Consider the following 26,713-nt stretch of genomic DNA (forward strand, 5'->3'; position numbering starts at 1 on the left):
AGTAAATGTTTTTCTGCACTTCACTTTCCAGCGACATTCCAAATAGATTGGGGGGGGGGGGCTGCGAGGGGGAGGGGGGCTGCCTCTCTTCCCAACCTCTACTGTAGACTTCATCACTTGTGAATGGACAAGACTAGTGATGTGTCAGGAAAAGGAATCCCTGCTGTAGGTGTTAATTCAACTCTGAGAATAGGAAAACGTCACAAATGCTCCACCTCATAGGCTAAACCTTCTACCCTATGATGAGTGTGGGTTATTAACACATGATAACCACCCTTCACCCTGCGATGAGCCAGAATCTCCAGCTGTCCTCAGGAATGTCCCTGCCAACGTCTTTCTTTAAGAGTCCGGTTTCATGCTTGGTGGACTACAAAGATTTTCCCCATTGTCCTCTTTTACACTGCATATCAACTGGCAGGAATCTTGATCTCCTTATTTGTGATCTTGTTGTACCATGTGATGCGTCTCATGCATATGAATGTCTCTTTTTGGTGGTGAATGTTCTTACCTGAATCATTTGTGTGACTCCAGGATCTGACAAATGAGACCAATGCACTGGCAAAGAAAGAACTGTTGGTTTGTTTGTTTGTTTGTTTGTTTTGTCCAGCAGACTAGTTATTTTCTTTACTGTTTCTGAGAATGACTGAATACACTGTTTACCACATAGCAGAGTCACTTTTGAATTGCGACATAACATTATGTTCTCCTCATTTTAGACATAAACTTCATGGTAAGTCTGTGTATAAAATCATCGTCCAGCATGTAGAAATGTTGCCAACAGCTATACTTAACTGTGTTTTTCAGTAATCCCACACCCGCTTGCAAGGCGTGGACACCATCAAAACATTCCTCTGGTCATGAAAACATGAAAGGTTTCGATTTCCTTCACAAGCGACAAAAGCAAACATGGCAATGGGGAAAATATGGGCAAGGCCAGAGGAGAACTGAACATACTGCAGCACTCGTCACTCATGTTGGTGTGCAGGTGAAAGAAAAACAGGGCTCTGTTTCATGACCTCCTCTGTCCCGGCCATGAGACAAGGCTGGCTTTCACAGAAACACAAAAGTTTGCTGTAAGAAAAGCTATCTGTGAGCGATCTTATTTCTCCAGCGCTTGAGGGAACAGTACAAGATCACATGCTTACATGGCCAACTCTCTTGTTCGTTTCAAATGTGCCACTTTCACCTACAATTTCACCAGCAATCAACACATTATAAAATGGTACGTATTATGGTACGTACTCTACTTACTGAAGTGAGTACAGATAGAATTTTAAGGTTGGAGTTACAGTCCTGTAATGTCAGCCCCCAGAGAACGTCAAGCATGCCATCTGGACATCTTCACACATGCTTCCTTACAAGTGTGACTCAGGACAGCAGAATGCACAGTCAGACAGTTTCCACCTGTGTCACATGACCTGATGAATCAGTCCTGGACCACCATGATTCAAGCAATGAACGTGTTACATAACTCACATGCTCACAGTGCCCTGGTTGAAATTTAGACCGTCAGCCCTACTCTTATGCATGGAATTTTTTCAGAAGTATGTCTGAGATGCTTTGTGAACACTCGTCTTGGCAGATTGCCCTTCAACCTTCTAACCATTTTTTTTTTAGAAGAAGAAGAAGTCACATATACATTACATTTTCTTCGCATATCCCAGCATGTTGGGGTCAGAGCACCCCTGGAGCAGAGAGGGTTAAGGGCCCAACAGTGGTGATGGGGTTGAACCCCCAACCTTCTGGTCAGTGCCTTAACCGTTGAGTCACCAATGCCAAGTTCTTGCTCTGAACCAACCACAGTACCTCCCCATATTCCCATGAGCCGACACTGAACATTTTCTTCCAGTGGATTACCTACACAGCTCTATAGTATGTGTTGTTATGGCTGAAAATCAAACATCAATGTATTTTGGATTGGGAATTAGAACATGGGGCTAATCAAACATATTTACTATGTTATCCTCTTTTTACTCCAAAGACCATGCTTTTCCTGATATTATTCACCAGTCACTTCAATTACTAACTATAAATACACATTATGTACATGACTTGTCTTAGTGTAGTTCTCATAAGAATGCCACTTTGATCTTTGACATGAGGAGGACTTCAGAAGGAGTCCTGTAAATTTTTCCCAGAGAGAATATGGCTTCTTGGTTTCAAACAGCTACGGATGAAGAGAGAGGGCTGCCGTGACAGTGACTCTCTCCTTTCTACATCTGATACTACATTCGTATTGTGTTCCTGCACCTCGATTAGACATAACAGCTGTAACTTTCAGGCAAGTCAAAACTTCCGATCAGTAACCCAGAGCCTTAACTGCCCCCAGCCACCGCTGCCCCTAGTAATCCAGTATATAAATGCACTCGTAATAATGTATTGTTTCTATAGTAACAGCACATTCACAAGGACTTGTATGTTGGATGCTTCACATAAAAGGATCAAAACTTGTAGTGTTCTGTCAGATATTTATCTAGCATTTTTGCAAGGAGACTCTAGTGTCAACGCTTTATAACCGTTAGCAGTAAAGCTGTTCCTTTACATTTTCCATCATGGGGAAATTCTTCAGGAGTGAGGGCTTTGCTGGCTCTCCATAACATGACAAGTTGCATTGTAACTATAATTATAATGTGACTATAAACAGATAAAACCTATGACACGCTCTTTAATTAATAATGAATTGTAATCATTGGCAAATTGCAGTGATTGAAGTAACATGTGGTATCTGAAAATAATTATGGTATTGGAAGATATTAAACTTTTGGGTGGTAATAGGAACAGGTAATAATAACCACCCCGTCACTGGTTATTTTCGTATAACAGAACAGAAGGTCTTGTTTTTCTGTACTTAAATGACAACAAGCGATCCACAGTATCATTTGCAAAGGGGTTACACAATATGTAATTTGGAATGTAACACTACGTTCTCATTAATCCATGAACTAAGAGTAGATCTGCATAGCAGAAATATAAAAATACCCCTAGCTTCTCTTATGAAACATTTAGCTGGGTGTCATCTGTGTAGCGTTCAAGTTCTAAGCTGATGACAGAAAATATCATTAACTTGGCTGTCGCCTGCACAGGAAAGTCTGACCTATATACACACACACCTCATCTTAAGGAGCAGGATACCCATTTTTTCCACAGCAAGTACTGGCCAGGCCAACAGGTCATCTTTGCAGTAATAAATCCAATTTTTTGTTCAACTCGTTTTCAATTAATAATACAATTCAAAGATACGTGACAACATCGAATTATAAATTCATAATATTTCCCAACATAGCCTAATAAAAACTAAATAATCAGCACTTTTATTGTGGTTCAATACCCATAGCCTTGTCTTCTCATTGTCTAACTCGTCCTGTCGAGTTCTTTGAGTTCTCCTGCACTCTTGTCAACATTTAATCTTATTGACAGTCGCTACAAGACTGTTTACATCTGCTGCATCCCCTTGTGTGCCACTGTTTACTTGTACATACAGTTTGACGTCAGCAGACTAAAGGGCATTATATCCCCCAGGGGTATCATAAAAGGATAAAAGAGTATGAAGGAAATATTCCCACCCATCGATGCCTTTAAAAAAAAACAAAAAACTTGTTTTTCTCTTTTTATTGCATTTTGTTCCATTTCCCACTGGACGGATTATGTTATTTATATATGGTATGCGTATAAAGGATATTCTGAAAGAAGATTGGTTACAGAAAAAAAAAAACAAAATGTAAATGTAGTAAATGCAATCAAAAATGTCTAAAAGACTATACATGTATCTATGACTAGTTAAAGCTGGGGCTGTATAAATCTAAATTTGTTCTGAAAGGCTGAATGTGAGTTTAGTTTTGGATTATCGTTGGATCCTACATGATAATCAGTGAGCCCAGATGCATTACCATATGGCAATGAGTATATATTTATAAGTTATTGCCATATGGTCTTTGCATCTGGGCTCACTGATCATCATATGAAAAATGTAGGCTTGCATTGGTGGTTTAGTTTGAAGTGAAAGAGTATGTTAATGTAGTGGGATCATTTCAGAGCAGAATTCTTGTTTGCCATTATTATTATTATTATTATTATTATTATTATTATTATTATTATTATTATTATTATTATTATTATTATTATTATTATTATTATTATTAGGGGCGCACGGTAGCTTACTGGTTAGCACGTTCGCCTCACACCTCCAGGGTCGGGGGTTCGATTCCCGACCTCTGCCCTGTGTGTGTGGAGTTTGCGTGTTCTCCCCGTGCTGCGGGGGTTTCCTCCGGGTACTCCGGTTTCCTCCCCCAGTCCAAAGACATGGATGGTAGGCTGATTGGCGTGTCTAAATTGTCCGTGGTGTGTGAATGTGTATGTGATTGTTCCCTGTGATGGATTGGCACCCTGTCCAGGATGTACCCCGCCTTGTACCCGAAGCTCCCTAGGATAGGCTCCAGGTTCCGTGCGACCCTCAAGGATAAGCGCTCATAGAAGATGGATGGATGGATTATTATTATTATTTTTATTATTATTATATTGGTGCATGCCCAACTGTAAAATTTAATACATACCAAATTATAAATTTGATATATGTTTAACAAATAATAAAGCTGATTTTTTTTTCTTTTACTGCTATTCATTGAAATAACACTTCCCAACTACATTTGTTATTTAGACCACATCAATGTTTAATACGATATGTGAATGGAATGTGCAATCCTATCTGTCAGTTGTATGACGTTTTTTTTTCTGTGAACATTTTAACTTTAAAAATAGTTATGGGGTTTAGAAAAACAAGAATACACTAACAGAAGCTCAAAAGTGTCACAGTAAAACAAGGTTAGGGTTAGGGGAACTCACCTCAAAACACATGTCGTGTACCATCTGCGTCTCGGGTTGCCAGATTTTCCGTTTTCAAGGAAACAGGTCTCACCGCGTACAGTATCCTATCTCTCCGCCCAGCAAGAGTAAACAATTTAAAGTCAGTCATTTTAGATTCGAGTGTTTGTTTCGCGAACTTATTTCGAAATGTTATAAATTTACTATTTGACAGAGATTCCATTAATTATAGGGGTTTTTTTTTCAACACGGTTGTTATACAACAAACTGGAAACACCAGAATACGTTATAATTATATTATTTCCTCAAATTATGGAACTTTTTTTTTTTTGATGGCCATTCCAATAACTTTATTGTTGCTGAAAAATACCTTCAAAAATATCTACATATAAACACACTTGTTATACAACAATCTGGCAACATCGTGTGCGCACTCGGCGCATGCGCGTTTAGAGGCTTTATAAGCAGAAAAGATTTCTTTTTGCATAACCCTAATTTAAGTGGCAAATAAAAGCGTTTTCGATTGTCTAAAAAAAAAAACAGCCTCGTGTAATGCTGACATTGTTGACTTATTACTTTGACCTTGACACAATTCTCTTGGCGTGGAGTGTGAGCCCTGCTTGTGTCACATCCCTGGTGAAAGTCTGAGATAATCCATTTTGTAATGAGTGAAGGCTTGACTCAGAATAATTTTGGAAGACAAACAAAGAGGAACTGTTCGGGGAAACAAAGCATATAAGCAGTTATACAACACTAACCCCCCCCCCCCCCCCCCCAAAAAAAAACCCTAACCTCTGACCTTGTCAGCTTATCAAACAGCCCTGATTTTATATATATATATATATATATATATATATATATATATATATATATATATATATATATATAAAATATAAAGAAACAAACAAATAAATACACATTTTAAACATGAGATATTACATCAAATGAAGTCATTGCAGCCTGCTGAGTTGAGGAATGTTCCAAGTGGCTCTTGGAGGTGTTACAGGAGCTTCCTGGTGTGCTCAGGAAGTTCACGTGGTTTCCATGAATCTGTTACCAAATCCTCCCCCTGCACAGTAAACAGCTTAGCTCCAGATGCACACCTCTAAACGTCACTATCCCATGTAAGGAAACCTAGCCGTAAAGAAAAAAAACAAAAACAAAAAAAAACCTGCTCATTTGGTTGTGTGTCTGGTTGCAGTTTTTTTTTTCCCTCAATAATTTGCATAATGAAATGTTCCTCTGGGTATTTTTGGATATAGACTGATAATGAATTAGGTATGTGTGTGTGTGTGTGTGTGTGTGTGTGTCAGATGTTCCTGATATACCAGGGACTCATTACAAATGTGTGTCTGTATACCAGACTGCTAACTTTGACAGAACACATTTGGCTCTGCACTCTCCAGCATTTGCCAAGATATGTCAGGGACTCATATCTTATCAACACTTTAATGTGAGTCATTGAGATCTAAGCTGACCTTGACATTTTAACGACGAATTTTTTCCATGTGCGAAAAATTATTTTTATTTTGATGGTTTTATGCTTTGGATCTGGACGGTGTATACTCATTACATTCAGTCCAACAGGATGGTACTGGTTTTGGTCTGTTTACTAGACTGCGGTCGTTTGTATACTAGCGTAGGCGTTTAAGATAAACTCGTAAATAAATGCCTTCTCTTACTGTAGCTCATAGGATTCCTTAAATAGTGCCATGTGATCTAGTGTTACAACCTGGATCCGAAATGGACTTATATGTCATGAATATATACAAAGACCAGATTAAAGTGGTAGGAGGGAAATCTCCCACACTGGTGTGAACCCACTTACCTAGTTGAATTCAGTCCACCTGTGTGCAGTTAATTCTAATAGAAATACACCTGTTCTTGGAAGAGCGTCTCTCAAAGAGCATCACGAAGACCAAGGAGATATCAAGACAAGTCCAAGACAAAGTTCTGAAAAGGTATCATTCATGGTTTGTTCATTTTTTGAAAGAATATACAGACCGCCATTAAAACTGTTATTTAAACATCGGAAGGAATACGGTAGAACTGTAACGCCACCAAATATCAGTGACCAAGTAAAGAGGACATTAGCCAGAGAAGCAACTAAGAGGCCAAGGGAAAATCTGAAGGCGCTGAAGAGATACACAACAAAGATGGGAGAAACTGTTCACAGGACAACCATAGCCCAGAGACTATGAAGTTCTGTTTGGAGTTTATCAAAATACATGTTTGGCCTTGTGACAAAGAGCTACACTGACTGGAAAACCCAACACTGCTCATCATCATGTTGAAAATGATCCTTGGCATCTTGGTTGCTTCTCTGACTAATGCCCTCATTACCTGATCACTGATATTTGGTGGATGGCCTCATCTAAACAGAATTTTTAATAATAATAAAAAAAATAATAATAATAAAAAAAACACTTTTCTGTGTAAACTATTCTTGTGTGTGAAAAATCTCAGATCAACAGTGTCATAAGAGCCTGTCTGATACCAACAATGCTGCCAAGTCCCAGAGATCACATTCCCCCCCTCCCCATTCTCACGATTGATGTGAACATTACCTGAAGCTCTTGACCCGTACCTGCATGATATAATGCTTTATGCTGCTGCCACATGATTGGTTGATTGGATAATTGCAAGAACGAGTAGGTGTGCGGGTGCCTATTAAAGAAAACGCTGAGTGTACTGTTTATTTGTATTAAAAATACATTTGCCATTATCCATCCGTTTTCTATACCGCTTATCCTACGCAGGGAGCCTGGAGCCTATCCCAGGGAAATCGGGGCACAAGGCGGGGGACACCCTGGACGGGGTGCCAACCCATCGCAGGACACAATCTCACACACATATACACACACACACACACACACACACACACACACACACACACACACACTTACACAACCATTCACAGACTATGTACAATTTAGAGATGCCAATCAGCATACAACACATGTTTTTGGTCTGGGTGTATCAGACTCCTCAATACTTAGAGACTGGACTGACATGCAACACACACACACACACACACACACACACACACACACACTCACACTTAAGACGTTGTTGATCGGAAGGTAGTGAGTTCAAAACCCCAGCACCGCCAAGCCACCACTGTTGAGCCCTTAAGCAATACCCTTAACCCTCAACTGCTCAGATATATAAATATAAGTCACTCCGGATAAGGGCATCTGCTAAATGCCACAAATGTATTGTAATGTTATGTTATTCTTTTGCACTATCTGTTATATCGGACACTTCCATACTAGAACCGTGTACCGGTCGGCGCTACACTGTCACTTACTGTGCCTCTTATCCTGTTTTAGTAGTACTGTACTGTCTCGTGTTTGCACATGCACTTAACGTAGGTCTTCATTAGTTCTGTCGTCTCATGTGGTTAGTGTGTTGTTTTATGCCGCACCGTGGTCCTGGAGGAACCTTAGTAGTATTCAGTAGAATTCACAACAGCAGTTATCAGAGCAGCTGTCTTGTAACAGTCTACCCCCTGCCAATTAAAACCACTATTCAAACACCACAAAATAATACTTTACTCTGTACACAATGTTCTGTTTTGCTTTTGCTGCTGTTCCTCTTTCGGTACAGTTGAGCAACTGAAGTCACGTGGTTTGAGAAACAGGAAAAAAAAAAAAAAAAAAAGAAGCATAAACGATGAACGATAACCTAATCCGATTTACTTTCTGTTCTCTTTAAAGCACCTACGAACAACCCTACAGCATGACTGAGTTTGTGTTTTATGGGAAAACCACCAGACTTGCACCGTTTGGGTTTCACAGAGGACTTGGCTGCAGGTCAAATCTGTTCTTCTGTTCACCAGTTCAACAAAACGTTACGAAACATCCTAGAACGTGCACGTCCCTGCTTCTTACTCGATTCGACCGATTACATTGAAATTGCCTTTAGCAGTCTCACAGAACTATAAACACGTTCGGCTGGCAAGGTCTTAGGACCCGTACAGAAGAGAAGTGTCGGAATTTCAAAATACTATCTATACTTTTGCTAAAATTAGGCAAAGTGGTGTAGTAGGCCACAAAATGTACCTTGGACTGGTGTAACGGACCTCATGCAAAGCGTAAACGATTTAGTAAATAAAACAAAAACAGTCACACTGAAGCAAATCTGACTTGTTTCACTTTTATTAGAAAACAATTAAGAAAATATATTTTTGACATGGAAAGAAAAAAAAAAAAAACCTTACAAAATACATTCATTCTCCATGAGTGCCATAAACAGTACATTCAATGTGTTATTACCTGATGTTGTTTTTCACAATTTGGAATTGAATTAGCCGTCTTTGGAATGTTAAGTACACTTCAGAGTGGTAGAACAAGTTTAAAGCTTAATGCATCGTCGTGCATAATCCCTGTACCCAGTCGCGCTGCTGTTGTAACAAGAGGAAACGGCACCTTGAACAAACGTGGCTTGTTATCCAGCTAATGACTGTAAGACTGTTTGTGCCTGCTACAGCAGTGTAATAATCAGAACGCCACTGGGAGAGAAAAAAAAAAAAATAAAAAAAAATAAAAAAGCACCTTGTTACAGTCACGTTAAAGCCTTAAATATTTATGTTCGTGTTCATGCTATCAGCATTGAATTCTCTCTTCATCATGGGCAAGTTTTATATTCAGAAAAACATCCTGCTTCCAGGATTTTCATGAAAGACAGATTTTTGCCCAGTATCACACGTGCATATCAAAGGCAGGTCTAAATAAATATGCACAACTCTCTCTCTCTCTCTCTCTCTCTCTTTTTTCAACCCGCACACAACAAACACCAAAAAGAGCTTCGAATAACAACGTTACATTCTTGATGCTAGATATACAAAAGGAGAAACAATGCATTCGGAAGCACTTCGACTACCAGCGATGGTTTGTCGTTTAAAGCATTATTGCTCCAGTTATCAGATGCTGATTACAGGATATGGAGTGGCTTTAAGTACAGAAAAGTCACCTGAAACATTCAGCCAACATGGTTAGGCGTTACTTTTAAAAAAGGCTTCTGCACAAGCAAACCTCTCTCAGTCGAGCCGCCTCTGTAACACCAAATACGCCAAATGAGCTTCGGAGGTTGTTAATCATTAGCGGGCATTGACCGAAGTCTACTCGGAGACAGGTTAAAGACAGATACACGATCGGAAAAAAATCCATCCATCTTGCAGCACTTCTACGTTTTCTCTCTTGCGAAGACTCGGGAATCCATCTGACGATCAATCCAGACAGTTCCTCCTTCTCGTCCTTAACCGGTGTCAGTGCACATATCCTAAGGCGATGAACTCGGCTCCCCGGGGGGGGGGCGTGGGCCAATCTCAGAGATCCAGAGCCTCTGGCAGAACGCAAATCTCTGCTTGGTTTCAAATCATGACATCACCGTGAGATGCTCAGCGTGAAGTTCAACATGTCATGCAGCGTGGTCTCATGTTGACGGGCTGAGGATTCGGGTCCACCTGGAAACAAAGAAGTAAAAGAGATTCGGTACGGGCGAGACGTATTCTCTTCGACACGGACCTCGTTATGCTTTCCTTCGTTCGAGAAGACCCGCATGCTACGTACCTCGCTGTATACCGGAGGTGGCCTGAAGCGGAATTCCTGCACATACGCCATGAAGGGGCGCTCCATCACCGCGCTGAGGTCCTCCTCAATACGGCTGGCTGCAGAATTCTGCTCCGCTTCCTCTTCGGTGACGACCGAGCTGTAGTCAGGAGGGGCTGCGGAAAAACAGGCAGGAAAAACCAACCTGAGCAACGTGTATTTTAAAGAGAGAAAGAACTTGGGTGGGGTTGGAAAACGCGAAGAAGCACTCACCTTCACGCTGCTCGGGGATGGCCATGCGGAGCCAGTCCAGGTTCAGACTGTAATGGCTGCTGACGCTGGAGGTGCGGCTGCCGAATGGATGGAGAGGGATGGTCCCCATGACCAGGGGCAGCTCCAGAGACAGCTTTGAGGTGCCAGGAATGTCCACGCACACCTGACGAACGAGAAGCGGTGAAACGTTAAAGCGTTCCGAAATCTCACGTAAACCGACGCCTTGTTTATATCGTAACGAGAGAGAGAACTGCAGATGCAGAAACCGCAAACTCACCCTGAGCATGTATTCCACTTTGATGATGCGGCACTGGAGGATGGAAGGACCGACCGGAGGGATCTTGATGGCGCGACCGTGCCAGGTCTCTCTGCGCCGCGCTCCCACTACATCTCCACACAGAGTGGCCACAACGGATTGCTTCTGCTTCATGGTTCCCCTCGCGATGAAGGTCTGAGTCTGAGTGATGTACGCCTTGGGTACCACAGATCGGGAAGTAGAGTTGTCGAATTCGGCGAAGACCGGGATCACTTCACCTGTGGAAGCAGAACGACACGTCAGCGCTCATGGACTTTTTTTTTTTCTTTTCTTTTCGGTTTACTTTCCCTGTTCTCCAAACACGCATAATGTTATCGCTCTCACCCGGTGTGTACCCCTTGCGGTCGATCTTCGCGGTGACGGACACTTGTCCAAAGTTGTGGTACCACATACGAGCCATCTTCTCTTTGGTTCCAGCCTGAGGTGCCTGCAAGTTGCATCAAAAAAAAAACAAACTCGTTCAGAATGTGTTTCATCTACCGCAAACGCCGAATCGCATCTCGGAAAACGCGTTCAAGCTTACGAGTAACGATGGCGTGTTGATGTCGATGGGCTCGATGACCGTAAACTCCTTCTTGATCTTCTTCACCGGGAACCACGGCCGGTGCAGCTTCACCTTCACCCAGTAGCGAATGCTGCCATGCTTGCCTTCAAATGAAGTCACCAGTGTCCTGGAAGAGCAAAAAAATCATACAATCTTGGGTTATTCCTTACGTCCATGATAACTCGAACGGTACTCGTTCAGACAAATAACGTAGCGAACTTACTCTTCGGGTAGCTGGAAGCTGAAAGGGTACTCGTGTCTTCCAGGAGGAAGTTTCGTCAGTTCTCCGTTATCTGTTGGGTGAACAAAGAAAAGAACAGGTTTGCGTCCTGTTATTAATCGAAACTTCAGGACGACCGTGCGTCGGGATAATATTGAGTTTATCCTCTGCGAGACACACTTTTAAAAAGGAAAAGCACAAAAACAAACATTTACAGCAATTACCATGCAAATGTTCCACCAAAACATCACGTGATTAACGATCTACTCATTCATTAAAGTTCTCTCTCACTCTTTATGAAGTGCCCCAGGGCTGGAAACAGGATTGTGTTGCTCAAGCGCGAGAGAAACACAAACAAACAAACAAAAAAACAAACAAAATCTCTAGCTTCCTGTGCATGCTGAAGGGACAGACCTGCCTGCAGCAGCACCTCTCTCCGGTTCAGATATTCCACCTCGTCGCTGTAGTTCTGCGTGTAAGCCGTGCTGGACCCTGCACTGCGAGACTCCGTCCAGTGAACTTTCGCATAACCTTCAGCATGAAGCTTTACCGACTGCACTTTAACTTCTGCACTGAGCTCGAGCACGACTCGACCAGACACCACATCTCCGCTGCTGAACACAGGCGGAGAGTCAACATCCGGACAGTCGAAAACGACCTGAAACTTTTTCAGCTTGTCGAAAATCATCTTCACTGCGGGTTTAAGAGTACGTGAAATAGCCTGGAGAAGAACAACAACAACAACAATAACAACAACCCCTGTATCCTCGACTCGGCAGGTTCGGCGGTTGCGATGCTGCTCGCGCGAGTCAAAACAAAACTAAAAAGCTTCATAGCTCAATAGGTCCTTTAAGCATGAGGAAAGGGGGCGGGGGGTTCTCCTAATTATGCGCGGTTCTGCGCGGTGATTGGCTGCGGATAAATAAACATCACTGGGTGTGGAGCGCGAGCGCGAGTGCGAGTGCGCGCGGGGGCAGACGCTGTTCCGTGATTGATGCTTGCAGGTTCTTGGTGAAAAACAAGCTGACTGAGCATGCCCGAAACCCGCCGTTCAAAACAAAACACACCGAGCACTAACGCGTAGATATGTCACAACTTTCGTGGCGTGAAATATAAAGCAGTGGAATGAATGAATGAATGAATGAATGAATGAATGAGGAAAATATGCGCTTTTGCGTTTGTTTGTTTGTTTGTTTGTTTTTCGTCGATGGAGTTAGGTTTCAGCATGAATATTAATTAATTAATTTATTTATTTATTTTAAACACAGAGGTACCAGTCGACAATCAAAAACAAAACAGCGATGGTTTAAAAAGAAAGAAAGAAAAGTTCTTATAGTCATCCCCTCTCTGTGCAAAACAAACTGCCTTCCTTGTTTGCTGGATGTGACGGTGAATAGCGCCTGTACTTATGGGATTCTCGTGTGTCTCTAGCTCCCTCTGGTGGCTACAAACCAGAATGCAGAATGATACCGCGCCATCATTAACCAGTTCCAAATAAAGAATAATTCTCGTTGGTTAAAAAAGTTCTGTATTTCAAACATAATCTCTTCACCAGAACAAACTGTTCAAGAAACACGATTTTTCTTCCACAACGTGACGTATACTCACTATATTTCCAAACACCTCACCATCACACTCGTATAGCACATATGTGTTTGTGGAACATCCCATTCCAGATTTAGTCGCAATTTCCTGTTATAATAACCTCCACTGTTCTTGAAAGGCGTTCTACTACATTTTGGAGCGTGGCTGTAGGGATGTGTGTTCATTCAGCATCACTGAGGTCAGCCAGTGATGTTGGGGGAGGAGGTCTGGGGTCCAGTTCATCCCAAAGGTGTTCAGTGGGGTTGAGGTCAGGGGTTTGTGCAAGACAATCGAGTTCTTCCACGCCAACCTTCTCAAACCATGTCTTCATGGACCTTGTATTGAGCACAGGATAGCATTATCATACTGGAACATGTTTGGGCCTCTTAGTCCCAGTGAAAGGGGAACTGTAATGCTACAACATATAAAAGACATTCTAGATAAAAGTGTGCTTTAAGATTATTGGCATCAGTTTAGGGAAGGCCCATAATCTGGGTGTGATGGTCAGGTGTGCACATACTTTTGCCCATGTGTTGCATTTCATTCCGCATCGCAAAATCAGATCATATTTAAAGCATCGCTGTGCAAAAATCATTAACTTCAAACAGATGAACATTTTTTTATTATTCATTTGATGTTTATTTAGTCCGGAAAATCTCTTCAGTTTGATTTTCTTTATAGGCTGAGCTCTATTTAGCCCACGCCAGTCCCTGAAGGTTAAAATCCCTTTTGCCTAGGAGATCTGGTAATAAACAATCGGTAATAAACACCATGTGCAGCTTCAGCGGGTATTTCTTCTCTTCTCATCTCTATTTATCTTATGAGTTTTATAATATCATAGCGCAAGTGGAAAAAATGTTATCTTTCACGTGATTATTGCCTCAATGACATCTATTTTTCCACTTACGTTATATGCCACACTCAAGGTTAAAGTGTGTTTCTTTATCAGATTGAAGTGTTATCATGATTACCACGATTACAAAATTACTATGAATCTTCATCTGAACCATTTGCAAACTAATAGGGATCTGTCATGTATAACCAGGGATTATAGGGACCAGTGTTATTTCGAGTTATTTTAAAATGGTGTAACAGTGGTGGCGATCACTAACAGTAGTTATTATACTGATTAGTGCAACTGACTGACTAGATTGAATAGATTCAATCTATAGCCCAATAACTTAAAACAAGCCTAAATAACATCTGCTTGAGTCTTACTGCAATGTTCATGTAATTTGAACTTGGAAACGTTCTGCTGAAGATAATCGACACTGTGAAAGCACTAAGTGTTTGAGTTCTGTGGATGGGATGTTTTAAAAGAACACATTTAGCACTTTATCGTTCCCGCCGTTCGTTGTTGTACCCTCAGCGTGCATTTTCTGTACATTTAGTGTGTATCTATTTACCTAGAAACGTGCGCATAGTGTACCTTTTAAAGCGTTACTCAAAGTTCATTCAAGTCCAATGATGTACCTTTAAATCCTTAAGGTACACAATATATCTACACTTTTAGCTGAAAGACGGGGGCCAGGCAAGAAGGGTAGCACTCCAGCAACAATTACCATTATAAATTAATATGACAGTTGTAAATATTTGTCTAATGTGCATATTATTTGGATTATGTTGATAAAATAAAATCTATGCTGAAATTTTAAGATGGTCTGTGAATTCTTCTTCACGTTGCAAAGGGTTCCTGGCTGCAAAAAAAACCCCAAAAAAAACCAAAACCCGAGAACAGTCCACCACCATGCAGACGTGGTGGACGTGGTGTTTTGTCAGCATCTGGAGTTGATGTTAAACTTACAGGAGCGCCCCCTAGTGGTGTCCAGCGTTCTTTACCACGAGCGAAGGGGAAACACACTGATCACCAAAATCATGCACAAATTGACTAGATGCACTCCATAAAACGAGACCTATCAGTCAGTTAGAGTTACACACCTTGAATCAGATGTTGTCTCTTCCTGAAGTATGTGATCCTGGACGTGTAGTCGTTGTAGACGGTGTTTACACCGACACCCCTGTGCTCCAGCCAGTGTGCAGAAGCGGTTCCTCTACCCTGCACCTTCAGAGCGCTAATGTCCATCTGCCTCTGTAACTCCAACACCACTTTCCCACTCACTGTCTCCCCGCTGCTGTACACCGCCTCCCCGGGAGCGTCCAGCTCCAGAGCAAAGCGCCGGAGACCTTTCAAATCCATTACTGTTCAAGACGAGAAGAAACCAAAACAGAAATGAAGCGTCTCCCCTGAGTTAACGGTAACCTGCGTATCTACACACTGTCGCCATGACCAGCATCAGTGGAAGCAAAGTCCTAAAGTATTGGGAAAGTAACCTACCTGGAGTCGACCGACCCGTGAAGTGCGCGAGATATCTGCCCACGTTACACACTCAGGTCCAGAGAAATTTATCCGCGGCAACTGTTTGTCTCGCCACGCCCTCCACCAACAAGACCACGCCCACCCGGCTGTTCGCTAGCAAGGCCACGCCCCTCCCCACTGCCGTAAACACACGACCCAATTCATCGCCAAGAAAATAAAAGGGTGACTTCAGAAAGCGTCATTTATTTTGTGTTTTCGATTAAATTTTAATTCTATATTATTTATTTGTAATTGTCACAAAGCAGCTTTACATACATACACACACACACACACACACACACACACACACTAATATATACATATAAATTATACTTCGAAATAGCCTGGAAAATATGTAGAACACGCTTAAAACTGGTTTAAGAAATGGCCCAAGCAAAGTTTAATACGTGGTTGAGAAAACTTATCCATCTTATTTTGTATGCTTCCAAATTAGTGGAAAAAGTTTGGGGAGGAGCCTCATATAGTGCAACTACATGAGCTTAGTAAACGGTATCATCTTACTGAAATACTGAAAAAGTGCCACTGTAGTGTTTCTGCTCCTCCTCTGGATCAGATGCAGCAGCTCATCCTTGAGAGACAGTGTGTTTTTCATCATGGCTGCTGCCAGCACCTTTCACTGCTCCATTTCTCTTACCATTACATAAGTTTGTATTTACGCTCAAAAAAATCTTCTCGATTTCTGCGTCCCCAACCCCCCACCCCACTTTCCTTTCCTTCTCTTCTCCTGTCCTGCTCTGGGCTATTCTCTGGTTGAGATGTGTACTATGGAACCTTATTCTGTTTTTTTTGTTGTTGTTTTTAAATAAAAAATATATTATATAATTGTATCAGCATATGCAGAAATATGCCCTAATTTGCAGGTAAGCTTTCTCTGGCCAAGCATAATGCAAATGCATGTCAACTTATTATAATTTTATTTTACTGTATATATATTTTTTATTTAAAAAATAAAGACAGGCTCCGAACCCACGGCAACCATCTCCAGGATGAAGAGGTTTATGAAGATGAAAGAATGAAATTATAAAATTAACTATATTCAATAGAGATTCTTTGTACCAGCATAAGATTCCCCTAAATGCATACTTCTTCCACTTATAGAACTGAAAGGCTGTCCCAGAAAATCCCAGCGATGTTGTGCCCCTAAAAAAAAAAAAAAAAAAAAAAAAAAAAAAAAAAAAATTATATTTTTTTTAATTCCAAGAATATATTAATTCATTAATTTTGAGTAACAGCTTTATCTTGGTCAGGGCACGGTGGATACGGAGCCTATCCATAAAACAGGGTGGGAATGCATAAGGATTATATGTGGGCCGTGCACCATGCACACACGCATTTACACATTCTTTGCATTGAATGTAAAGATAATACATTTATGCTTATGTGAGCTGGAGGAGATCAGATCAGAGCTGCTGTCTTCTTCTCTGCAGTTGCATTTTGAAATCAGTGACACATTGCATTGTGGGATGCCTGGAAATCCATACAGGTTCCAAAATCATTGGCTAGACTGTATGTGTTTCTTTGATTAAAGGAAGTCCTTTCATCACTTTGATGATGATGATGATGACGACGACAAACCATCCATCATGGTCACAGATTTTCATGAGACAATTTGGATCTTCTACACCCTGTGACATTTCCAAACATACTGTTCTCATAGCCTTGATGTTATCACTGATTAAAGAAAACATTTGCAAGTACACAGACTAATTTTAGAACTATTGCTTAATAGAGTAGTTTGTTATTTGTTTAAAGTGCATAGACCTTTGCTCTATATGCTAGTAGACAGCAGAGTTTGTTTTGGTGATCATTTTATGATCATATCTTCTTAGAGGTGATGTTAGGCTACAATAATTGCACTCCACTAATATTAGCACCCTTGGTAAATATGAGCATAGAAGGCTGTGAAAAATTGTCTTTATTTTTTTACCTTTTGATCTTTTGTTTAAAAAAAATTCAAAACATACTCTGCTCTCATGGATATCAAACAATTGCAAACACAACAGATTTATCAAAAAACATATCTTTGTTAAATAGTGAAAATGCCCATTTCCACCATCAGGGCAATAATTAAGAAGTTCCAGTCAACTGGAAATGTTATGAATCCACCTGGAATTGGAGGTGTGTCTATATCGTCTCAACGCACTGTGAAGAGGACGGTTCGAGTGGCCAAAAAATCTCCAAGGATCACATCTGGAAAATTGCAGAAGTTAGTTGTGTCTTGGGGTCAGAAAATCTCCAAAACTACAAACCGAAGTCACCTACATCACCACAAGTTTGGAAGGGTTTTAAGAAAAAAGCCTCTACTCTCATCCAAAAACAAACTCGAGCGTCTTCAGTTTGCCAGACACTACTGGAACTTCAAATGGGATCGGGTTCTATGGTCAGATGAAACCAAAATAGAGCTTTTTGACAATAAACACCACAGGTGGTTTTGGTGCACACAGAGAGGTAGCCATATGGAAAAGCACCTCATGCCCACGGTTAAATATGGTGGTGGAGCTTTAATGTTTTGGGCTGTTTTTCTGACAGAGGACCTGGACATTTTGTTAGATATACATGGCATCATGGACTCTATCAAATATCAACAGATATTAAATGAAAACCTGACTGCCTCTGCTAGAAAGCTTCAAATGTGCCGTGGTTGGATCTTCCAGCAGGACAATGATCCAAAACACACATCAAAATCAACACAAAAATGGTTTACTGACCACAAAGTCAAGGTCCTGCCATGGCCATCCCAGTCCCCTGACCTGAACCCCATAGAAAACCTGTGGGGTGAACTGAAGAGGAGACTCCACCAGCATGGACCTCGAAATGTGAAGGATCTGGAGAGATTCTGTATGGAGGAACGGTCTCAGATCCCTTGCCATGTATTCTCCAACCTCATCAGGCATTATAGAAGAAGACTCAGAGCTGTTATCTTGGCAAAGGGAGGTAGCACAAAGTATTGACTAAAAGTGAGTAAATTTGAAAATTTGAAAATTGACTAAATAATTGATGCACACGTAAGATTTTTTTTTTTTTTTTGGATAAACCTGTGTTTTGTTTGCAATTGTTTGATATCCTCCACGAGAGCGTCTCATTTTTGCAAATCTTTTCAACAAAAAGATAAAAAGGTTAAACAAAGAATTTTTCACAGCCTGCTTTGTTCATATTTACCAAGGGTGCCAATATGAGTGAAGGGCACTGCAAAATCAGCTGATACTGCTCTGGTCAACAATGAAAGTTCAACAACTTGTTAAACAAAAACTATCCAAGTTCAAGGTTATACGACTGTCCTAGGAGCTGTTTGTTTAGAGACAAATTAACAGGAATGTCCCAAGAGACTGTGCGGCAAACAGTTCAGTAGAATCAAGGGGTTGTCGGGCCCCATCAAATATTTTATCTCCACATATCAATGTACAGAACTGTCTGTATTGTAAATCTGCATGTTTAACTAGGTTACATTTTGACATACCATGTCTGCACGTCACAACCTGCTTACACAAGATTCATTCAGCATATACGTTCAAAACCCATATAAACCACAATACCGTTCATGTTTACCGTCACCGCTTGAACTATCTGCTGCTATCAACAAACCCTGATTTCTATGACAAACACTCTAGAACAAGTGGTGATTACACAGCACGTCTCAAAACAGCTGCTAGTTGTATGTACATGCAGTGGATATAAAAAGTCTACACACCCCTGTTAAAATGGCAGGTTTTTGCTATGTAAAAAAAATAAATAAAGCAAAAATCATGTCAGATCTTTTTTTTTTTTTTTTTTTTTTTTAACTTTAATGTGATTTAGCAACCAACAGAACTCGAGAAAAATAAGTTGAAATGTTTTAGGGAAAAAAATAACTTCAATAATCCGGTTCTATAAGTGTGGAAACCCCTTAAGTAATACTTTGCTAAAGCACTTTTAGTTGTAAGAGTCTAACAGCGTAACACATCTTGATTTTGGAAATTTTATTTAAAAAATAATACAAATAATAATAATTTCTAAAAGATCTAAGGAGATCTCATTACAATTGGGGCATTTTACAATTGCAAGTCATTTCACAGTTTTTTGATAGGATTTCGATCTGCCTTCTGACTGGGCCATTCCAAAACTTTGATCTTCTTCTGTAACTGTTCCTCTACTGACTTAAGCTTTTTTTTTTTTGGTGCTGGAAGTTAAATTGCTCTTCAGCTATCTAACAGAGGCCTACAGGTTTTGTGCCAAAAGAAATTAGTATTTAGTGCTATCTCTAAATCCATCTATCTTGACCAGACCCCCAGTCCCAGTTGAAGTGAAGCAGTGGCATAGCATGATGGTATCACCACCATGCTTCACTGTGGTCGTGGTGTTCTTTGGACGATAAGCGGTCTTGTATTTGCACCAAAAATATCTTTGTACTTCCAAAAATGCTAAATAAAAGGTCTCCTTACAAAAAGCTTCATTATACGTATTTTTAAAAACCTGTTTAAACGAGGAGCATCCGCCGTAGAGGTCGTTCTATCCGAATGAGTGCATTAATATAAACCTGATATAAAGCCAGAACTACTATGAGCGCTGCTATTATAGAAGATTAACATCAATACCTCCTTAGCAATCAAAAGCTAGGATTCAACAGCACTGTGATACAAGTGCATTTTAACAAATTTAACAACATGGAAGAGCATACCTCCATAATATATCGGGTTGTTTTTTTTTTTGTCTTCAAAATTCCACGTGGCCGATATGCCGTCTTGGTGGGTTGTGCAAAGAAACCTTGGATTTAGGCTTAAGCGAAAAAGGTTCTGTGTGGGTTGTTGTGAAGTAAAATTCACTGTTAGGAGGCCTGATGTGACTGCTTTTAATTTAGAAAGACAGCAGAAGACATACTAAAGGTCCTAAAATCTCAACCATTTTATACTTATGGCTTAGTTTCCAAATATTCAAAAACACAAGACGTGTGAATTTTAGTAGCAGAAACATAACGCAAAAAAAAAAAGATAGTCTCTTCCTGCTGAATCTCTTCGAGCAAATGAGAAATCTTAGTTCAGTGATTTGCACAGTAAATGTTTTACCTCATACAGTTTCTGAGGGTTTAAAACACATCTACAGTTTACTGGAACATGATCACTTCGCACAGTAGTAACAGCTGGACCAGGCTCTACAGATGTTAAACAGAAGACAAAACACAGAAAACATATTTCTCATGTCTCATCTGACACGCTTCATGGTAGTTAGGGTTTATAGCATTTTTTTTAAAAGGAGGGTTCTCCTTTTATCGCTCAGGAAGAACCCATAAACGTTCTACATATGACCCTTAAAAATGATGGACAGAACTTTTTTTATTTGGGTGTAGTCTATTTTTAACTATGTAGCAACTACATTTATAAAGACTGTAAAAAGTGCTCAGTACAATATTTATTTAAATTTTCTCATACGATTTATAATGGAAGTAAAGGTTTTACCCTTCTTAAAGAAAAGGTTTGACCGTATCATTTTGTCACGGTCTGACGAAATGACAAAGCTCTTTAAACTTCTGTAATTACATTTAAATGTCATGAAGGTCCGCATTTTGAATCCTTTTATGTGCAGCATCCACCATACAAGCCCGTGTTTAATCTGCTTCTATAGATACAATACTGCATCAGGACAAGTGCATGATATATAAACCTGTGATTTTACCTTGCAGCTGGCACTACTGTCAGAACTGCTGTTATAGAAAATTTATCAACAACCAATCAGATTTGAGAGTTTATTAAAGTAACGTAATACATTCAAAAAGGTGCAGCTTGAGGTCCAGCACCTTTAAAAACCCACTAGTAAACAAATCTGCTACGATTGACGTGTCTTCAGTTTGAAGATAATTTTGTCCATTTTGTTTAGCAGATTCTGAGAATTGGTTAAATGCTTCAAGCCAAAAAGGCCTTATTTTGGGGCTTCCACTTAAGTAAACATTAAGTACTTCAGCTGTGGCAAGAACTGCTGTTACTTCACCATGAGTTATCATAGATAGATATACAGATGGATCAGTTGTGAAAATAAAGATCTTTTCCATCTTTAGCTAGCTGGTTTTGTTTGTACATATACGTTTACAGCTCCCTTGGTAGCCGTTTGTGTTGTTGGATGATGGTGATGCACTTATTCAGACTCATGTTACATTCAAATTAACTTCTGAACTGAAACCCTTTACTATTAATAGACAGATCATTATGAGTCAATAATTTCAGTTTCTGACTGAATGTTCCACAGCCTGCATTTCTAACGCTAGTACTGTAGAAGTGTTGTTTATCTCACCTGGTGTCACCTTGATCTGCCAACACTCGAACCGGACGGATAAATCTGAGGCTTGACTCGAGTCACATATTTCTGCAGATAGCTTTCCTGAGCTGTGGTGCTGTAAAGCATTCCTGCCATAATGAACCTCCCAAACTCAACATTACTCTTGGTCCTGAAGCTAGGTTTGTCCATGTGAACTGGGGACGGTTTGTGGTTTTCCTGAGAAAACACAAAATGACGTTAAGCACACATTGAAATGGCACTGAGGAACAACCATAGTGGTGTTACCACTTTGGTAAGTTAGAAGTGCTGACGTAAAGAAACTTAAATTGAGGCGCACCTCTGAGAAGAATCATCGGTTGGTTGTTGCTGTTGATCTTGCTTGATTCCGCCTTGCGTCCGTGTCTCCTCTAGGTATAGAGCTCAAAAGTTACATTTCCTGATTGTATATGAACTCGCTCTGGTGGAAACATGAAACCAATGACTGAAACAGGAAAGATTTAATAAGAACACCTATGCCCCTGCAGTCATCCAATCATGTAGCAGTTGCTTAATATATAAACATGCAGCTGAAGGCCAAGAGCTTCAATTAATGTTCACAAACATCCACATGGGGGGAAAAAAATGTGATGTCAGTCACTTTGACTGTGGCATGGTTGTTGGTGCCAGACAAGCTGGTTTGAGTATTTCAGAGTCTCCTGGAATAGTGGTGTTTTTAAGAAAAGAAACCTTCCAGTGGGCAGCAGGTCTTGTGAAATACCTTGTTGATGAGAGAGGTCAGAGGAGAATGGACAGACTGGTCTGAGCTGAAAGAAGCGAACTCAAATAAAATAATTTGTTTCAGTGTTCATAACAACATGCCTTAAGGTGAATGGGCAACAACAGCAGAAGACCAAATCAGATTCTAATCCTGTCAGCCAAGAACAGGAATCTGAGGCCACTGTGGGATAGTTGAGGACTGGAAAAACATCCCCTAATCTTTTTCCAATTTTCAGTGTACATGTGTTCCTATTAAAGTGACCAGAATGTGAGCATACACACATACCAAAGTTATATCTACAATTACAGAACATTTGTTTTCTGGTCAAATGTGGTGTGTGTGAACCACGAATCAACACTGCTGTAATGTTTGAGAGCACTGGAATGGTCTTGTGGGTCAGCAATAGATAAAATGGCGCCACCTGCTGGTCCAAAGCCCATTTATACATTAAAAAACCTGATCCCAAAAGAACTGCAGCACAAACATCATTGTTAAATTATGACATTTAACACGTTATCACAGTGCTTTTTCAGAAACTGCTCTGTAATTAGCCTGGACATATTAGACTTTAAATGAGAAAATATTTAGTTTTGGCAGGATAAAAATTGTTTCCCCATTACAAAGAAGTGCCTCAAAATGTACAGCTTGTCTAGGCTCTCTATTGCACCTGGATATATAATTATTTATATATAGATAGATAATTACAAGGTAAACACTGTATGTTTTATATGTCAATAATTCTGTAATGACCCAATACAAATCTTCATGAGCCTGTTTGCTTCACTCAATTGAGATTTCTCAGGAGAAACAACTTTTATCGAAACGTTTATTGGAATGTCAATAACAGTGATTGATAGACAATAACTGTCATTTTTAAATATAAAATCTATGATAAACTGAACAACCACCAACATTTTGGGGGAAATTCCTCTGTAATATCAAGTTCTGAATATAGAAAAATAAAATATTTTGAGAACAATGGTTTTAAAAATACCATGTGGTTTAATAAGTATGGGTAATGTCTATTAAAGTTAGCATGCATTCTGTACCAGAAAGCTTTTCAGGGAAATAAATGACTTGACATGATTTTGCAAAGCTTTAGTTTTCTTCAAAGTTATAATCCGGTGGTTGATAACGGACAATGTTATAAATTTTTTAAAAATTCATATATTTTTATTATTACAGGTTAAGAGATGGCATGCTCTAAATGACATTATATGAATAATGACGTGAACAAATGTCAATTTCTACCTGTAGTGCCTTGCCTTAAATGAAAGCGGTTTCAAATTGTGAGACATTGTGTTTGTGCATCTTTTGCAGTACTAAAGTATAGTAAATAAACATTATTCAGCCAGAATTCAGAGAGCGCATTTCTTTAGACATATCAGGCTTGATTGTATTAAAAGCTTCTGATGTGATTATGGTTTATTTGCGATCTCGAAGGTCTTCTTTAGCAATACAGCACTGTAGTAATGAGAAAGGCAATAGGCATTTCTAATTTCAAACAAATTTCTGACTCACAGCAAAGTGCAAAAGAAAAGTTTGAAATTTGAAGATATTTTCAGAAATGAAGAAAAAAAATGACTGTAAAAAAAATCAATAAGTATAAAGTAGAAAATAGGACTGTTGGGTGTGATCACCTGTTGCCTATAAAAAATGCATTCATTCTATTTCTGCACGCTTTCCCTTTATGGAGAATGTTTTTGTGTGAATGTGTGCGTTTGCGCACATGATGTACTGATCAGGATAAAACACTTACTGAAGAAGACAAATAAGTGAAAAGTAAATTTGCCTATGGACTGAAACACAAACTCCATACACACCACAATGTACATGAAGCACCACCATTTTCACAAATATGTGATACATGATGAAACGTACCTCTGGGCACCTGTATAATGGAACGAGTTAAAGTTATGTTCAAAGGATTTAGTTTAGGTAAGGTGCCATCAGGATGGTGTGTCCATTAAAACACAATAAAGCCCATTCTCATCCAATGATCATTTATTTGACAATAACAGTGGTGCAATCAAATCCCAGAGTTGCATGTCTCTACAATAATCAAGAAACAATAAAACACAAATAAACTAAATAAACAACTAATTCCAAGAATCCACGAGTCTTATAAACCAAATAATACAGCATATTAGCAGTGCCACATATTAGGTACACCGAAATGCTGTGAATGATTCATCAAAAGTTAAATGTAAACAAACACAATCTCAAAATAAGATACAAAAAGAGCGAACTTACAAAGTCATGCACACGGCAACTCCATGAAAAAGCTCTCAAAGAGGGAAGAAAAGGAATGTTTACCCCAACTGCTTGCTGCATGCGCACACACGTCAAACACAGGTGGCTAATCAATGATTCACTGCAGCTGTGGAGACCTAGCTCCTCCCCCAAACAGACATCATCATCTGAGTCAGTCAACAATGAGGCTGAATGAGTTGTTTCATGTTCTGATATCTTGTCCTTGTCTCTCATTACCAAGGACGAGTGGAACTGCTGCAAGACATTTGGAATGCATATGGGACGTTATCACGGTTAATAGTTGAAAAATGGACTTGAAATTCTACCGTTTCAGTGCTTGGTGGAGGAGAGGACCATCTATACTGGAAGGCATCATGATGAGAGGAGCTGAAGAACGAGCGTTTTCTGTCTCCTGTGATTGCTAGTGCGGCCTCTAACTCACAAATATTAATATGCACACTGAACATAAAGAACTTCGGTGAAATATGAGTAGACATTAAAATCAGGACATGAATGGACCTCAGTGACCTTGGTGCATTCTGTCCGTTCTAACAACCGGTGTGACCTTGTGCGAGACATAAGACTCTCTCGGAGTGGCCTGGGCCTAGCTGATCGTGTGCGAAGATGCTGGAAACGTTCAGCCTGTGTGGTGTGGAAGTCTTTGTATCTCTGGTCTGAGAGGTCGGTGGTAAGTTTGGTCCATGCTGGCATGTGGTTGAGATGTAAAAGACGACGAGGAGTGAAGGAGCTTTCAACCTCTGTCTCATACTCCCTGATATGCTGAAGATCCTTGTGTCCTACTTTTGCCAGAAAGGGGTGATGAATAGCAACTCTTTGTTGTTATCTTGCTGGAAAGCTGTCTCATAAGGCTTCTCTGTCTGGTATCCGCACCAAAATGGGATGGGTGATAACCTGGAAAGATTCTCTCCAAAAGAAGGTTGAGGCAACGGCACACCCACATTTATTTATAGTGAGAGCCATTAAGAAGCTTTTCGGTTACTCTGGCCCGTTCTGTTAGTTGCAAAATCTTACTTACTGCTGAAGATCCTTGCTATAAAATAATGTCTGTCCTGGAGGTGTGCAGAAATGAAACGGACCTCGAGATCGTTTTATTTTAAAATCATGAAAGATTTTTGGAACCAAGGCAGAATGAGTTCCAGAAACACGAGAATTCCTCAACCTGCTTCAGATTACACTTTGGATTAAGGCATATATCAAACGAATGAACGTAACGGTCAAGAAAATATTGTCCCGTCTATATTTATTTACAACGCAGAGCAGAAAATGATGATGATGATGATCTAATGATTACTTCACTAAATAAAGTTGGCAAAAAAAAAAAAAATACACCCAATTAAAGTCCAGTACTCATCAGTTTGGATTCTTGTAAGCACATTTTTTATACTTGCATTATTTACTGAGATACACGGATTTATTTATTTATCATTTTCCCTTTCAGCACATCCACCAAGAGGTGAACATAACCTCTACGACTCACACACAGACATGCAGTTTGTTGTTGATTGAATTATTAATGGTTTCCCCAGACAACCAAAACATCTCTTCTTCAAGACTTCAAGCTTCAGATTCTCTTTAATGTTGTGCATCTCTGAGGAAAACTTTTTTTTTTTTTTTTTTTTAAATCATACTTTCAAACTGAAGTCAACTAAACTTTAGTGCATTATAATTGTGCATTATAGACATTTAATTAAAAAATTAAATAAAATAAAAAAAACTTAAGGTTAGTATCCTAATATGTCTCCTAATTCCAAATGA

The 26,713-nt window shown here is 39.9% G+C and overlaps 2 protein-coding genes and 1 long non-coding RNA gene across 5 annotated transcripts in view; all 3 read right to left on the reverse strand.

Annotated features, from left to right (window-relative positions):
• si:ch211-1a19.3 (uncharacterized) overlaps nucleotides 1-5,092 on the reverse strand; it is a 39,556-nt gene extending 34,464 nt beyond the window's left edge. Inside the window, exon 1 of the mRNA XM_053634196.1 lies at nucleotides 4,840-5,092. Within this exon, the coding sequence (XP_053490171.1) occupies nucleotides 4,840-4,863 (24 nt within the window). The 5' untranslated portion in view covers nucleotides 4,864-5,092. The remainder of the gene's footprint in view (nucleotides 1-4,839) is intronic.
• Nucleotides 5,093-8,955: 3,863 nt separating this feature from the next.
• On the reverse strand, nucleotides 8,956-15,763 carry arrdc2 (arrestin domain containing 2). 2 transcript variants are annotated; one of them, XM_053634194.1, is made up of 9 exons: nucleotides 15,643-15,763; nucleotides 15,246-15,506; nucleotides 11,727-11,796; nucleotides 11,483-11,630; nucleotides 11,284-11,386; nucleotides 10,921-11,177; nucleotides 10,644-10,806; nucleotides 10,392-10,546; nucleotides 8,956-10,285 (listed from the first exon to the last, which is right to left on the reverse strand). In XM_053634194.1, exons 2-9 carry the CDS (start codon nucleotides 15,502-15,504, stop codon nucleotides 10,232-10,234), a joined length of 1,209 nt encoding a protein of 402 aa, XP_053490169.1. In that variant the 5' UTR covers nucleotides 15,505-15,506; nucleotides 15,643-15,763; the 3' UTR covers nucleotides 8,956-10,231. The 2 variants fall into 2 exon arrangements, with proteins under 2 accessions (XP_053490169.1, XP_053490168.1); XM_053634193.1 differs by lacking the exons at nucleotides 15,246-15,506; nucleotides 15,643-15,763 and adding an exon at nucleotides 12,138-12,641.
• A 3,691-nt stretch (nucleotides 15,764-19,454) lies between these two features.
• LOC128614243 (uncharacterized) lies at nucleotides 19,455-25,362 on the reverse strand. 2 transcript variants are annotated; one of them, XR_008387020.1, is made up of 4 exons: nucleotides 24,938-25,362; nucleotides 22,265-22,384; nucleotides 21,943-22,143; nucleotides 19,455-20,809 (listed from the first exon to the last, which is right to left on the reverse strand). It is a non-coding gene; the product is annotated as an uncharacterized LOC128614243 (long non-coding RNA). The 2 variants fall into 2 exon arrangements; XR_008387021.1 differs by having other exon boundaries at nucleotides 22,265-22,408.
• Nucleotides 25,363-26,713: the final 1,351 nt, after the last annotated feature.

Source organism: Ictalurus furcatus, chromosome 10 (genome assembly GCF_023375685.1).
Source record: "Ictalurus furcatus strain D&B chromosome 10, Billie_1.0, whole genome shotgun sequence".
In the NCBI taxonomy this organism is placed as follows: Eukaryota; Metazoa; Chordata; class Actinopteri; order Siluriformes; family Ictaluridae; genus Ictalurus; species Ictalurus furcatus.

Bases quoted from the DNA above. Each gene is read 5' to 3' on its own strand.
- arrdc2 (XM_053634193.1), bottom strand. From the start codon at position 12,411: ATGATTTTCGACAAGCTGAAAAAGTTTCAGGTCGTTTTCGACTGTCCG. The intron at 11,797-12,137 runs GTCTGTCCCTTC...TTCACCCAACAG, and splicing joins AGAGGTGCTGCTGCAGGCAG to ATAACGGAGAACTGACGAAA. The intron at 10,807-10,920 runs GTGAGTTTGCGG...CTCGTTCGTCAG, and splicing joins AAGTGGAATACATGCTCAGG to GTGTGCGTGGACATTCCTGG.